Raw genomic sequence first — 13,451 nt, 5'->3', positions numbered from 1 at the left:
ACAAACTGTGCCAACGGGCTAGTCTTTGAAAGGATATCTGAGGTAGAGATGTTAAAAAAAACCTGTCACATCATAGATCTATCTCTAGTAGGTAAACTACCAATATTACAATGTGTCAATAATTTTTAACAAAAAAAAAAACCGACTTCAAACAGGAAGCTAAAAAGTGAAAAATAAATTTACTTAGTACAAAGTAATTCGTATTTTGATTTAGTTAATCAGAAATGATTAAATAAATATTTTATAATTTTGAAGTCGGTGCCAAGTAAAACAATAACTACTCTAGTATCTACTCGTAAGTTGTATTCAGTTTTCTTTCATAATTTGTTTCATTGACTATTAGGTTGAATACTGTTATTATTCTGTTATTGTTTTGACATATCTAATAATATTTTTTATACTTGTTTGTTGTGTGTGTGTTGTTTGTATTTGTTATTGTAGCCAGGTTGTTGTAGTATTTACTTGGCACCAACTTCAAAATTATAAAATATTTATTTAATCATTTCTGATTAACTAAATCAAAATACGAATTACTTTGTACTAAGTAAATTTATTTTTCACTTTTTAGCTTCCTGTTTGAAGTCGGTTTTTTTTTTTGTTAAAAATTATTTTATTTTACAATTTTTAGTGATGGGTAGACCTAACATGGATGCTTTTTCTCTTGTGTCGGGGGTCCGGAAACATACACAATACACAAGCACAAACACCCAGACAATGACAAACATCTATATGGCCAATACAAATGTCTGTCGTGCGCGGAGATTGAATCCACTAACGCCAGCGCAACAGCCGGTGCTGTGACCGCTGCGCTAACGCGTCGACATACTATGAGTAAAGTACGCTATCAGGTGAACGTAATAACAACCGGGACTGACAGCCTAGCGTGTTCTCTGAGGCTAGGTTGGGAGAACCACAAGGATTAACAACTAGACCGAAAATAAATATTTGTATAAACATAAATATCCACTCCGAGCGGGAATAGAACCCGCGACCGTCGGTGTTTAGGCGCCGCCGACACGGTACATGCACCATTATATCAAAGCGGTCGTCAAACAGCAAAAGGTAACTGTTGTAAATTGTTGAGAAATTCCCTCGAGTGTTTATGGGCTCCATCATCAAACCTGGTCCTGCGACACATATGATCACACAGCAGGTAATTGCTATAAATCGTTGAAAAGTTCCCTCGACTATCTTTCGTCTCCATCATCAGACTTTTATGGCACTTGTAACTCATATAAGTGCAAAGTTCTCATCAATAGAAACGAATTAAGTTCAAACAGCAGGTAATTGCTATAAGTCATTGAAGAGTTCCCTCGACTATCTTTCGTCTCCATCATCAGACTGAAATGGCACTTATAACTCATACATATGCAAAGTTCTCATCAATAGAAACGAATTAAGTTCAAACAGCAGGTAATTGCTATAAATCGTTAAAGAGTTCCCTCGGCTATCTTTTGTCTCCATCATCAGACTGTAATGGCACTTATAACTCATACATATGCAAAGTTCTCATCAATAGAAACGAATTAAGTTCAAACAGCAGGTAATTGCTATAAATTGTTGAAGAGTTCCCTCGACTATCTTTCTTCTCCATCATCAGATCGACTCCAGACCTTTATTAAATAGTAGTGCTTTATAGTACTTAATGAAAACATGATTAAATTTACTAGTCACCCTTACGATTTTTGAAAGTTTCCTTCGATTTCTCTGGGATCCCATCATCAGATCCTGGTTTCCTTGTCATGGTACCAAATTATGAATATCTCCTTTCAAACAAAAAAAGAATTATCAAAATCGGTTCATAAACGAAGAAGTTATCCCCGAACATACATAAAAAAAAAAAATATATATACGGTCGAATTGAGTAACCTCCTTCTTTTTTTGAAGTCGGTTAAAAATGTATTAAAAATTTGTTTACGAAAAGTGTTTTACGAGCATTGTTAGTAAGTAAAGTATATTCATCGCTAGGGGTACTAATATCCTTACAATCAAGGCTATTATTCCTCTATAATAAACTTATTTCCTTAAATACTATGTTTTTTAACCGACTTCAAAAAAAAGGAGGAGGTTACTCAATTCGACCGTACATATATATATTTTTTTATGTATGTTCGGAGATAACTTCTTCGTTTATGAACCGATTTTGATAATTCTTTTTTTGTTGGAAAGGAGATATTCATAGTTTGGTACCATGATAAGGAAACCAGGATCTGATGATGGGATCCTAGAGAAATCGAGAGAAACTTTCAAAAATCGTAAGGGTGACTAGTAAATTTAATCATGTTTTCATTAAGTACTATAAAGCACTACTATTTAATAAAGGTCTGGAGTCGATCTGATGATGGAGAAGAATGATAGTCGAAGGAACTCTTCAACAATTTATAGCAATTACCTTCTTTTTGAACTTAATTCGTTTCTATTGATGAGAACTTTGCACCTGTATAAGTTATAAGTGCCATTACAGTCTGATGATGGAGACAAAAGTTAGTCGAGGGAACTCTTTAACGATTTATAGCCATTACCTGCTGTTTGAACTTAATTCGTTTCTATTGATGAGAACTTTGCATATATATGAGTTATAAGTGCCATTTCAGTCTGATGATGGAGACGAAAGATAGTCGAGGGTACTCTTCACCGACTTATAGCAATTACCTGCTGTTTGAACTTAATTCGTTTCTATTGATGAGAACTTTGCACCTATATGAGTTACAAGTGCCATTAAAGTCTGATGATGGAGACGAAAGATAGTCTAGGGAACTTTTCAACGATTTATTATTATTACCTGCTGTGTGATCATCTGTGTCGCAGGACCAGGTTTGATGATGGAGCCCATAAACACTCGAGGGAATTTCTCAACAATTTACAGCAGTTACCTTTGCTGTTTGACGACCGCTTTGATATAATTGTGCATGTGCCGTGTCGGCGGCGCCTAAACACCGACGGTCGCGGGTTCTATTCCCGCTCGGAGTGGATATTTATGTTTATACAAATATTTATTTTCGGTCTAGTTGTTAATCCTTGTGGTTCTCCCAACCTAGCCTCGGAGAACACGCTAGGCTGTCAGTCCCGGTTGTTATTACGTACACCTGATAGCGAACTTTACTCATAGTATGTCGACGCGTTAGCGCAGCGGTTACAGCACCGGCTGTTGCGCTGGTGTTAGTGGGTTGAGTCCCCGCGCACGACAGACATTTGTATTGGCCATATAGATGTTTGTCATGATCTGGGTGTTTGTGTATTGTGTATGTTTCCGAACCCCCGACATAAGAGAAAAAGCATCCTTGTTAGGTCTACCCATCACTAAAAATTGTAAAATAAAATAATTTTTAACAAAAAAAAAACCGACTTCAAAAAGGAAACTAAAAAGTGAAAAATAAATTTACTTAGTACAAAGTAATTCGTATTTTGATTTAGTTAATCAGAAATGATTAAATAAATATTTTATAATTTTGAAGTTGGTGCCAAGTAAATACTACAACCTGGCTACAATAACAAATATATTATTAGATATTTCAAAACAATAACAGAATAATAACGGTATTCAACCTAATAGTCAATGAAACAAATTATGAAAGAAAACTGAATACAACTTACGAGTAGATACTAGAGTAGTTATTGTTTTACTTGGCACCGACTTCAAAATTATAAAATATTTATTTAATCATTTCTGATTAACTAAATCAAAATACGAATTACTTTGTACTAAGTAAATTTATTTTTCACTTTTTAGTTTCCTTTTTGAAGTCGGTTTTTTTTTGTTAAAAATTATTTTTTGATGCACAGTTTAAGAAGTACAGGTGTACTACCTACGCCTATATAAGAAGAGAGACCTAATTTTTCATTTTTATGATGGTAATAATTTTTAATTTAATAATAATATTCTGTTTACAAATTTGTGAAGATAATTGCGATTCTGATTGAGCGTTGCTTCGTTATTTTTTTTATTTCTGGCTTAATATTTTTTGCACAGACTATACAACACACACACAACACAGTTCCACTACTACCTTGGAATTGAAAAAGCCGATCGATGGCGAGATAATCTAACTGCTGGCTTTGAAAGACACAGGCCGAAGACGGGCAGCAGCGTCTTCGGTGCGAAAAAGCTAGACCTGCGGTCACCAACCCGCTGCCCAGCGTGGTGACTATGGGTAAAACACATGAGTTCACGCCATTTTTGGCGTGAACTTGTGGAGGCCTATGTCCAGTAGTGGACTGCGAAAGGTCGATGTGATGATGATGATGATGACGAGACACAATAATTATTTTTTCAATACTACCTATTCAACGTCTATTTCAACGTTATGATGATTTCGAAAGAATTTTTAAAAGTAACAATAATTAAACTAATGTACCGACTTATATAATCTTTTATGTACATGGAAAACAATAACAAATGTTATTGATATATTTACAGTCTTAAATCAAAAAACAGTACCTATTTGTTTTTCTTTAGTTGCCTTGATAACATACATATATGAAAATTGTATTTTGGAATCCCGGTTTCAAACACACAATAGTTTACAATAACTTTCCATACAATCATCGAAGAGATCTCTGTACATAATAATAATAGTACCTGGGTGACCGAGCTAAGCTCGGTATTTTTAGTAAATCGTGAAGGATTGGTAGTAGAAGAGAGAGTTAAAATGATTCGCTGCCGGTTTGGATGAAGTCTTTTTTAACCGACTTCAAAAAAGGAGGAGGTTACTCAATTCGGCCGAAGGAAACTCAATATATATATACCGCACCTTCGGTGCAACAAAGTCACAATTCAGGACACTTTTTTTGTTATGTCTTTTATTAGGACTTTTTGATAATCAATACATATAATAAAATGGTAGGAAAGTCAAAACTGTACATTGAATATTTTTTAAAAAGAATACTTGGGGTGTGATCTACAATCGATACCGAAGCCAAAAATATAGTTTTTAGAATTTTTGTCTGTTTGTCTGTATGTATGTCCGGGATAAACTCAAAAAGTACCGCATGGATTTACTTCAAATTTGGCACGAATATTATTAAGAAGTCGGGTCAACATATAAGCTACAAATTATCACGCTATCACCTACGGAGAACGAGCAGTGAACCTTTATTTCTTCAACGCATTTTGTAACTAACGACGCATATTCGAATATTATTATTATGTTAGTAACCATGTCATAAGCTACCTTCATACTATAAATAAAGACATTCTGTAGTATATTTAGTATCAGCATTGCACCCATGCGAAGCCGGGGCGGGTCGCTAGTTCAATATAAAATTTTTAAACTATAGCAAAGAAAGTAAACTATTTTTTTATTATTTATTATTTCAAACCTACTATAAATAGTAATCCAGAAATGAGGAAGTAAAAGCGAAAAAAAAAAATTAAAAGTCCTCTCCTGTAAAATTAAGAAATGAGCTGTTTTGACTTTGTTGCACCGAATGTGCGATATATATATATCACTACATAGTATAAAACAAAGTCGCTTTCTCTGTCCCTACGTCCCTATGTATGCTTAAATCTTTAAAACTACGCAACGGATTTTGATGCGGTTTTTTTATTAGATAAGGTGATTGAAGAGAAAGGTTTATATGTATAATAACATCCATTAAATAGTGGAGAAATACTGTTATTTTTGAGGTTTCTAATGTGATGGCGTAAATAATTACATTTTTTCCGCTTACATTGCAAACGCAGTCTGAACCCTACGAGATTTATTAAAATAATGTACTAAGTATTATACACATTAAAAAGTTCTACAGAAAACTCCGCTATGGTATATGTCTATCTCTTATGGATATCCCACAATAACATTTTTTGTCATTTACTTTTTACGACAAAAAATGGCTAATTTTCAAAGCGATTTTAATCCTTATCTAATTAAATACCTTAAAAACATTGTTAACTTAATATAGATCTATATGCCCCTTTACAGCATATGATTTAAATGAATATTTTCGAAGATATTACAGATTTAAAAATTGCGGTACGTAGCGTTTGCGGCGGTTCCGGCCGGCTTTTACTCTAAAGTTAACGCGTGCGGGCCACGGGCAGTAATGAATAAATCAAAACTACTGGATCGATTTTAATCATTTTTCAGTGAATGACATAGGCTATAATTATATTTTATACCCGTGCGAAACCGGAGCGGGTCGCTAGTATATATATATATTTTAATGTATGTTCGGGGATAACTTCGTCGTTTATGAAAAGATTTTGATGATTCTTTTTTTGGTGGAAAGGAGATATCCCTGGTGTGGTAGCATGATAAGGAAACCAGGATCTGATGATGGGATCCTAGAGAAATCGAGGGAAACTCTCGAAAATCCGCATAACTTTACATTAACTACATAATACTTAACATACTACTGGGTGTACTGATTTTGATGATTTTTAACTTAATCGAAAGCCGATGTTTATCATGTGGTCATATTTCATCGAGATCTGATTACAACTTTTGGAGTAATCTTTGATGATGCGTATTTCTTGACTATTTTTTCGTATACCTACGTTGTATTACTTGTCGATATAATTGAAGTCAGTTTTTTTTTCGTTTGCCTGCAAACACAATTATTAATAATTAATTAACGCAAAATAAAAATAAAAAATAACGATAAATTAAAAATTGATACAAAATGCACATATACAACGCTTCAGCCTGTAATATCCCACTACTGGGCATAGGCCTCTTTCTCCATGTAGGAGGAGGATCAGAGCTTAATCCACCACGCTGCTCCAATGCGGGTTGGCGGATATATTCCCTACTAAGCAAGTAACGATCGCTATCAGGTGTACATGATAACAACCGCGGCCGACGGCTTAACGTGCTCTCCGAGGCACGGTGGGGAGACCCACAAGGACTGCACAAATACCTAGACCACGGCAAACACCTGTATGGCCAATACAAATGTTTGTCACGTGCGAGGATCGAACCCGCAACCGCCAGCGCAACAGGTACAATCCATGGCGTAACCGTTGCGCCAACGCGTGTCACACACAATTACAAGATTGAGAGTAATTGCTTCTCAAAACTGATAGGCGCTCCAACAAATCGTGTTTTTTTGAAAATCATATTTACGAATTACATATTTATAAAATATGAATAATATTTTTTTTACCGACAATAATAAAAAATATAAATAAAAATAAAAAATCAAAAATCAAAAATAATTAAAAAATAATAATGATAAAATATGAATAATGTTTTTCGATTTTACTGTCATAATAATAAAAAATAAGAACTGCCTATTTAAATAAAAAATACCGAGTGCAATTAGAAAAAAAAAAGAAAAAATAATTGATCAGGGACATGGGGATTTGAACCATGATCTTCTTGGTTGATCCCGACCGGCCGATTTCCCACCGAGCTATTGCAACTAACTTGACAGATGCGAAATTTACCTTCGTAATCTAACGACATTTTTTTCACTCCCTAAAAACAGGGATAAAACGACATTTTCTGAAAATGAATCCTAGCTAGATAGATCTATCTCCCCCGAAACCCCCTATATACTAAATTTTATGAAAATCGTTGGAGCCGTTTCCGAGATCCAGATTATATATATATACAAGAATTGCTCGTTTAATAGTATAAGATATTTACTAGCTGACCCAGCAAACGTTGTTTTGCCATATATGTTATAAATTTCCTTCCAAATTCGGTCCAGCCATTTCGGAGGAGTATGCTAACTAACATTGTGACTCGAGAATTTAATATCTAAGACTAGCGTGTTCGCAAACGTTGTTTTGCCATATATGTTATTAACCCTCTTAATACCCCCCCCCCTATAACTTAAGGGTATGAAAAATATATGTTGGCCGATTCTCAAACCTACCCGATATGCACACAAAATTTTATAAAAATCGGTCCAGCCGTTTCGGAGGAGTATTTTAACTAACATTGTGACACGACAATTTTATATATAAGATTTATATGTCGCGTATAATTGTATATTCCACATTTCAAATGCAATAATAGACCAGTGCTTTTAGCTTTTGAAACCAAAAAAAATTATAATAGGATGAAATCCATTGTAAAATAAAATGAAAGGGAAAATAAATTACGGGCGATATGAGGTCGGGAAGTGGTAGGGTTTAAGGGTAAAAAACGGATTATCTCGATTTCCGGCTAAACTACAAGTCTTATGGAAAAAAAGTTCAATTGCATATTTGTAGCTACTAAAAAGATCTACAACTTTTGTGTTTACACTTTCTTCGCATAACCTCAAAATTCACGTGAAAATCCAAAAAAAAACAAGATTTTTCGTTTAAAATTTTTATCTTTTACAAGAAGAAATTTTTTTTTTTTAAGAATTTTGATGAAAACTTACTTTTTTATGATCCAAGCACACTGTAATTTTTTTTTGATTTAAAATATTTGTTTTTTCATCTTAGTTTCACTCCAATATCGAAAAAGCATCATTCTCAATCGTAAATTCTCACGTCAAAATATCAGTTTTTAAAATAAAATTGGTAGGTTTTTGGTTTGTTGGAATCTCTACTTTCTGATGTTGTAAAAAAATATACATTACTGCGATTAATGTTTTAATTCGTACAAAAAATGACATTTTTATTTTGTAATATATTTATTTATTTATTTATTATATATTATTTAATAAACGTTTTTTAAATATATTACAGTATTATTTATTGCAAATTCATAAAAGTGCAAATAAGCACGTGTATAACGTGTAAAGTACGTAATAAAAATTAAGTAAAAATATTCAATAATAAATTAAAATGTATTACGCTATGTAAAATGATTGCTGCCGAATCCTAAAATTAGGTATACATAAATAAAGATTATATAGAGATATTAGAACAGTTTGATTTCTGGTTTTCGTACGTAAATTTGAAAAGTTTAATTTATTATAATCGAAAGCTACCGATTTATTACATTAATCAAAATACATTTCTTTTTATAACTAGGTCGACAAACAAGAGTACGGCTCATCTGATGGTAAGCGATTTCCGTAACTTATAAACGTCCAACAAACGGCAATACCAGAAGCATCGCAAGCGCGTTGCTAACCCTACCCCCAATGCCCCCCAGGAGCTCATGTTATATATAATTTTAATATATAGTAATATATACAGAAACGACTAATTTCTTGATTGTTTTTAATTGATAATTTAAAAATAATTGATAAAAATAATAAATGATTTTAAAAACTCTTTTAACATGAGACTGCTATTACACTAAGTGACATGGGTTATATTTGATGGGAGAAAACGGAATAGCCAAAACTGTGTAATATACGCAGCAGAGTCGCGAGAGATGAGCAGAGATGGCTTAATTAATAAATGTCATTCCCATTACATGTCATGTTATTGATGTTCAAGTAATTGAAAGAAATATAACGTTTTTGTTAAAATATTTTATTTCTGAAACGTAGATAAAATTGATACAAGTAATTAAAACTCTTAAAGATAACTTAAAGTTTTTACATAAAAAGAAACTGCGAAAATTATCTTACTTTTTAACAATTTAAGAATTGCGCATTTTCCACAACTTTCTTTAATGTACAGCGTAGTAACAATCTCGCATGCACACTTTTATATAAATTATTTTATATAATAAATATATATATTTTATTTTTCTTATATAATTTTCTAAATACAAGAAATTGACGTAATAGTTACAACACAAAATTATATAATTGTATAAAAATTGGGTATTAAATATTCGAAGTTTAAAATTGATTTCGTGTCTCCTAAATCTAGTTTTTTTTTTAATATAAGAGATATTAATTAATTTGTGCTAATTGCCCACCAAACATTACAAATTTTATATTTATAAAAAACTTTGATAACAGATTTAATACAATACGTCGATAAATTTAAATAATAATAGATAGTCAACTTATCTAACGTATTATATTTAGAGCTTTAAAATATTTTAATTTTAAGCATTAAATATAATAAATTTCATTTAACATGTTTTCCTTCAAGATTAATTTTATTAAAATATTCCAAATCTTTCATAAAATACTACACCATAAAAATTTCTTCAATACAAGCAAATAATTTTAAGTTGTTGGTTTTTACATTTTTAACTTTCTTGCGAGTCTATTCTATGTATACTAATTACTAAACTGTCAAATATTGAAATTCTAATATAATAGTATAATAATGCCAAAATATTAATTTGTGTAAATATCTTATTATTTAGTTTACTATTAATAAATGTCTCATTGCGTTCCTCGGAACTTTCTACGCTCACCACATTTGTTTCCATTCCGATGTTGTTTTCACTAAAACGAATTTATTTAATAAGGCAAGCGTTTAACGTTACAATAAGAGCGAAAACCTACAATATGCAGGTTTATAAGTAAAACGTGCTTCTTACATTCGAAGTTTCGCTAGTGGTAACATAAATCTCACTTTCACACCATTAGAAGTAACATCGACTCGAAGTGGCTATGGTGGGTGGTATACTCGATGTTTGCACTATGTTTTCATAATTTGTCTTCCCATTTTCACTTTCACAACTTTTAATAAAAGTAAGTACACTGGTAAATAATTAATTTGAGTCCATGTCAAAATTATCGTTTGAAAGGGAGTAGTAATCTGTAGAAATGTTTAAAGTAGTAATGAACTATTTGAAATATTTGCACGTCAAGTATTGTTTTTGTGTTTATTGTTTACAAGTTATGTACACGAGTGTCGTTACACTAGGACGAAAGGCGCGCCAGCGCCGCCCGCCGACGCTACGTCAGCAGCTTGAAGAACATAATGCCTAACGAGATGTTGATGAACAATACGAGGATCACTAACTGCTGCCTCGAGAACCAGTCCTGAAACGAATAGGTACTCGTTATGAAGTTATATTTAAAAAAAAGGTGTAGGTAGATACCACAAATTAAGATTAACAGTAAAATAAAATATAATACCTTAACTTGTGGACTAACTAGGTAGAGGAGGGGGTTGGCTCTCAGCTTTTCAGACTCCTCGTGCATGCGGCGTACTTCCTCGCGGCGCGCGGACCCCAGCGCGGACACCTCCTCGCGCGACATACCGCCGCCGTCGGGCAGCCGCGGCATGCCCGCCACGTCGGGGAGAGACTTCTTGCGTTGCAATGTTTGTGGCGTACTCAACATCTGTGGTCATTTTATTAACATTATGGTTTAAATTGCTATCATAAAGCAATCGACTTTAATGATTACAAGTAATATTTAAAAAAGTATATTTTTCTTAAAAAATGTATAATCTTTAATTAATAATAAATAAGTAAACAGAATTGTAACGTAATCGTAAAAAATATATTATTTCGACAGACACTCTATTTTTACATAAATAGGTACAAAACACTCGTTTTTTACAAACTTCGTAATTTTAATAATTTCAATATCTTTCCTGAATCGTTTTGTTTTGAATGTTGTAAAAAATAAATAAATCGAGCCAGTACTTTTGCACGTAATTGGGCTTTTTATTAAAAAACAACATCTTTTAAAATTTGAATCAAAATATTATTATTATTATATACTTTATTATAATATATATATTATATATTAATAATATAGTAACAACAAAATAAAATTGTTATATAGTAAGTACCGACCGATTCTTACAGCTGTTAAAAAATTGCGGTTTTTAACCGACTTCAAAAAGGAGGAGCTTATTCAATTCGACCGGAGGTATATATATATTTTTTTATGTATGTTAGGGGATAACTCCGTCATTAATGAATCGATTTTGATAATTCTTTTTTCGTTGGAAAGTAGATATCCCTAGTTTTGTAACATGATAAGGAAATCTGGATTTAATGATGGGATCCCAGAGAAATCGAAGGAACTCTCGAAAATCCGCATAGATTTTTACTGGGTGTACCGATTTTAATGATTTTTAATTTAATCGAAAGCCGATGTTTATCATGTGGTCACATTTGAATTTCACCGAGATCTGATCACAACTTTTGGAGTATAATCTTTGATAATGCGTATTTACTTGACTAGTTTTTCGTCTACCTACGTTGTATTATTTGTCGATATAATTGAAGTCGGTTTTTATTATTATTTTATAAAACTATATGTTATTGAAATGTCTTATATTAAATATTAGTGTCGGTATATAATAATAATATATAATATCACCTTGTAAAACAATTAGATAACTTTCTTCAGATTAAATCTCATTTCATCGTAAAATGATGAATCTTTATTACACCTTATACTACGACTACGTTTCAACGAATATGTTGGTAAGTATAATATTTATTATCGAATCAAATAACATTATTAGGTACAGGTAAATACATTTTATATAAAATATTTTATATAATTTATCACTTGATAATAAAAGAGTTGAGAAAACCTTCTAAAAGTTATTATTTAATACAGATTCAGAGGTTTATTTTACCTCTACGGGAGGTACATTGATCCAACTTTCAGAGGCACGCCGTGCTAATATAGCTGGCGAACACATGAGGTCCTCATCTTCGTCCTCTTCTTGATACCACATTTTATAATTTAATATTTATTTTCGGCTTTAAATATCACGAATAATATTTTGTTTGATTTATAATACTGTAGAGATTTTCTACAAATGTTTATTATTTTAAACTTTGAAAAACACGATTGGAAAATTTTATTTCATTAAAAATCTAAACTGATTATTTTCTATTTATATATTCAGCGAATAGATGATGCGCGGAAAGCGGCAGAGAATGACTGTCTCAATTTAGAAATAGAACGGGCTGACCGGCCGAGCTCCGCCGCCCACCGCCTACATAGCAAAATGTAAACGTGCGCCCACCTATCTATATACACTTGCATGTCTCTCCTCCTTATTCCAAATGTAAATATCAGCAATGTTTGTTTCATAAGGAATATTAGGCGGTCCATGAATTGATATTCCATTCTGAATGTAATTTGTAGCGATTAAGTGCTTTCTGTTCTAGAAAATATTTAACTGTTTGCTTCCGGGCCCGTACTTACCACATCCCGCTTAACAAGTTTAACTTCATTATGAAAAAAAGAGACGATCCAAATTGTACACGATGTGAGAGAAAAGAGGACCTCCTACACTTAGTTCTCGAGGGTAAAATCAACGAACAAGTTAGGTTGAAGTTCTTAAATGAAACTCGATGCTCTACTGGTGAGTTTCTCTTCTTTCTCCATCGAATCTTAAGTTCAGGGTTCACTGCCGAATATAGTGATAGATTTGTAGGTTTCATGATACACTCATTGAATTTGAGATATGACTATTATAAAAATACTCATTAAGTTGCAACCCCAACTGTTAACGTAACGCCTAGAGTATAAGCATCATTGTTATTATTTTTAAGTCGACTTAATCACTTGATGTATGGCTTATTAAATAAATAAGATTAAAAAAAAGTGCTTTTTATTCTGTTTCCAGCTTCGAGGTATTGTTATATTGACTGATATAATGCCATAAAACATTCAATATTTTTATTTTTAGAAATAGCAGTTAGGTGTGATTTTTAGAAAATATATTTATACAA

At 32.4% G+C, this 13,451-nt stretch overlaps 1 protein-coding gene and 1 long non-coding RNA gene across 2 annotated transcripts; one reads left to right on the top strand and one right to left on the bottom strand.

Moving 5' to 3' along the window:
• Window positions 1-9,348: 9,348 nt before the first annotated feature.
• Window positions 9,349-12,515, bottom strand: LOC123669490. Its single transcript, XM_045603097.1, has 3 exons — window positions 12,344-12,515; window positions 10,879-11,085; window positions 9,349-10,782 (listed from the first exon to the last, which is right to left on the bottom strand). Exons 1-3 carry the CDS (start codon window positions 12,443-12,445, stop codon window positions 10,696-10,698), a joined length of 396 nt encoding a protein of 131 aa, XP_045459053.1. The 5' UTR covers window positions 12,446-12,515; the 3' UTR covers window positions 9,349-10,695.
• Window positions 12,516-12,662: 147 nt separating this feature from the next.
• LOC123669491 lies at window positions 12,663-13,323 on the top strand. The gene is made up of 2 exons (XR_006745761.1): window positions 12,663-12,781; window positions 12,885-13,323. It is a non-coding gene; the product is annotated as an uncharacterized LOC123669491 (long non-coding RNA).
• The last annotated feature ends 128 nt before the right edge of the window (window positions 13,324-13,451 follow it).

This window comes from Melitaea cinxia, chromosome 3 (genome assembly GCF_905220565.1).
Source record: "Melitaea cinxia chromosome 3, ilMelCinx1.1, whole genome shotgun sequence".
NCBI lineage: Eukaryota > Metazoa > Arthropoda > Insecta > Lepidoptera > Nymphalidae > Melitaea > Melitaea cinxia.
This window is presented reverse-complemented; position numbering and strand designations above follow the sequence as displayed.

Bases quoted from the DNA above. Each gene is read 5' to 3' on its own strand.
- LOC123669490 (XM_045603097.1), bottom strand. From the start codon at position 12,445: ATGTGGTATCAAGAAGAGGACGAAGATGAGGACCTCATGTGTTCGCCA. The intron at 11,086-12,343 runs GTAAAATAAACC...AAATGACCACAG, and splicing joins TCAATGTACCTCCCGTAGAG to ATGTTGAGTACGCCACAAAC. The intron at 10,783-10,878 runs GTATTATATTTT...TATTCGTTTCAG, and splicing joins TAGTTAGTCCACAAGTTAAG to GACTGGTTCTCGAGGCAGCA.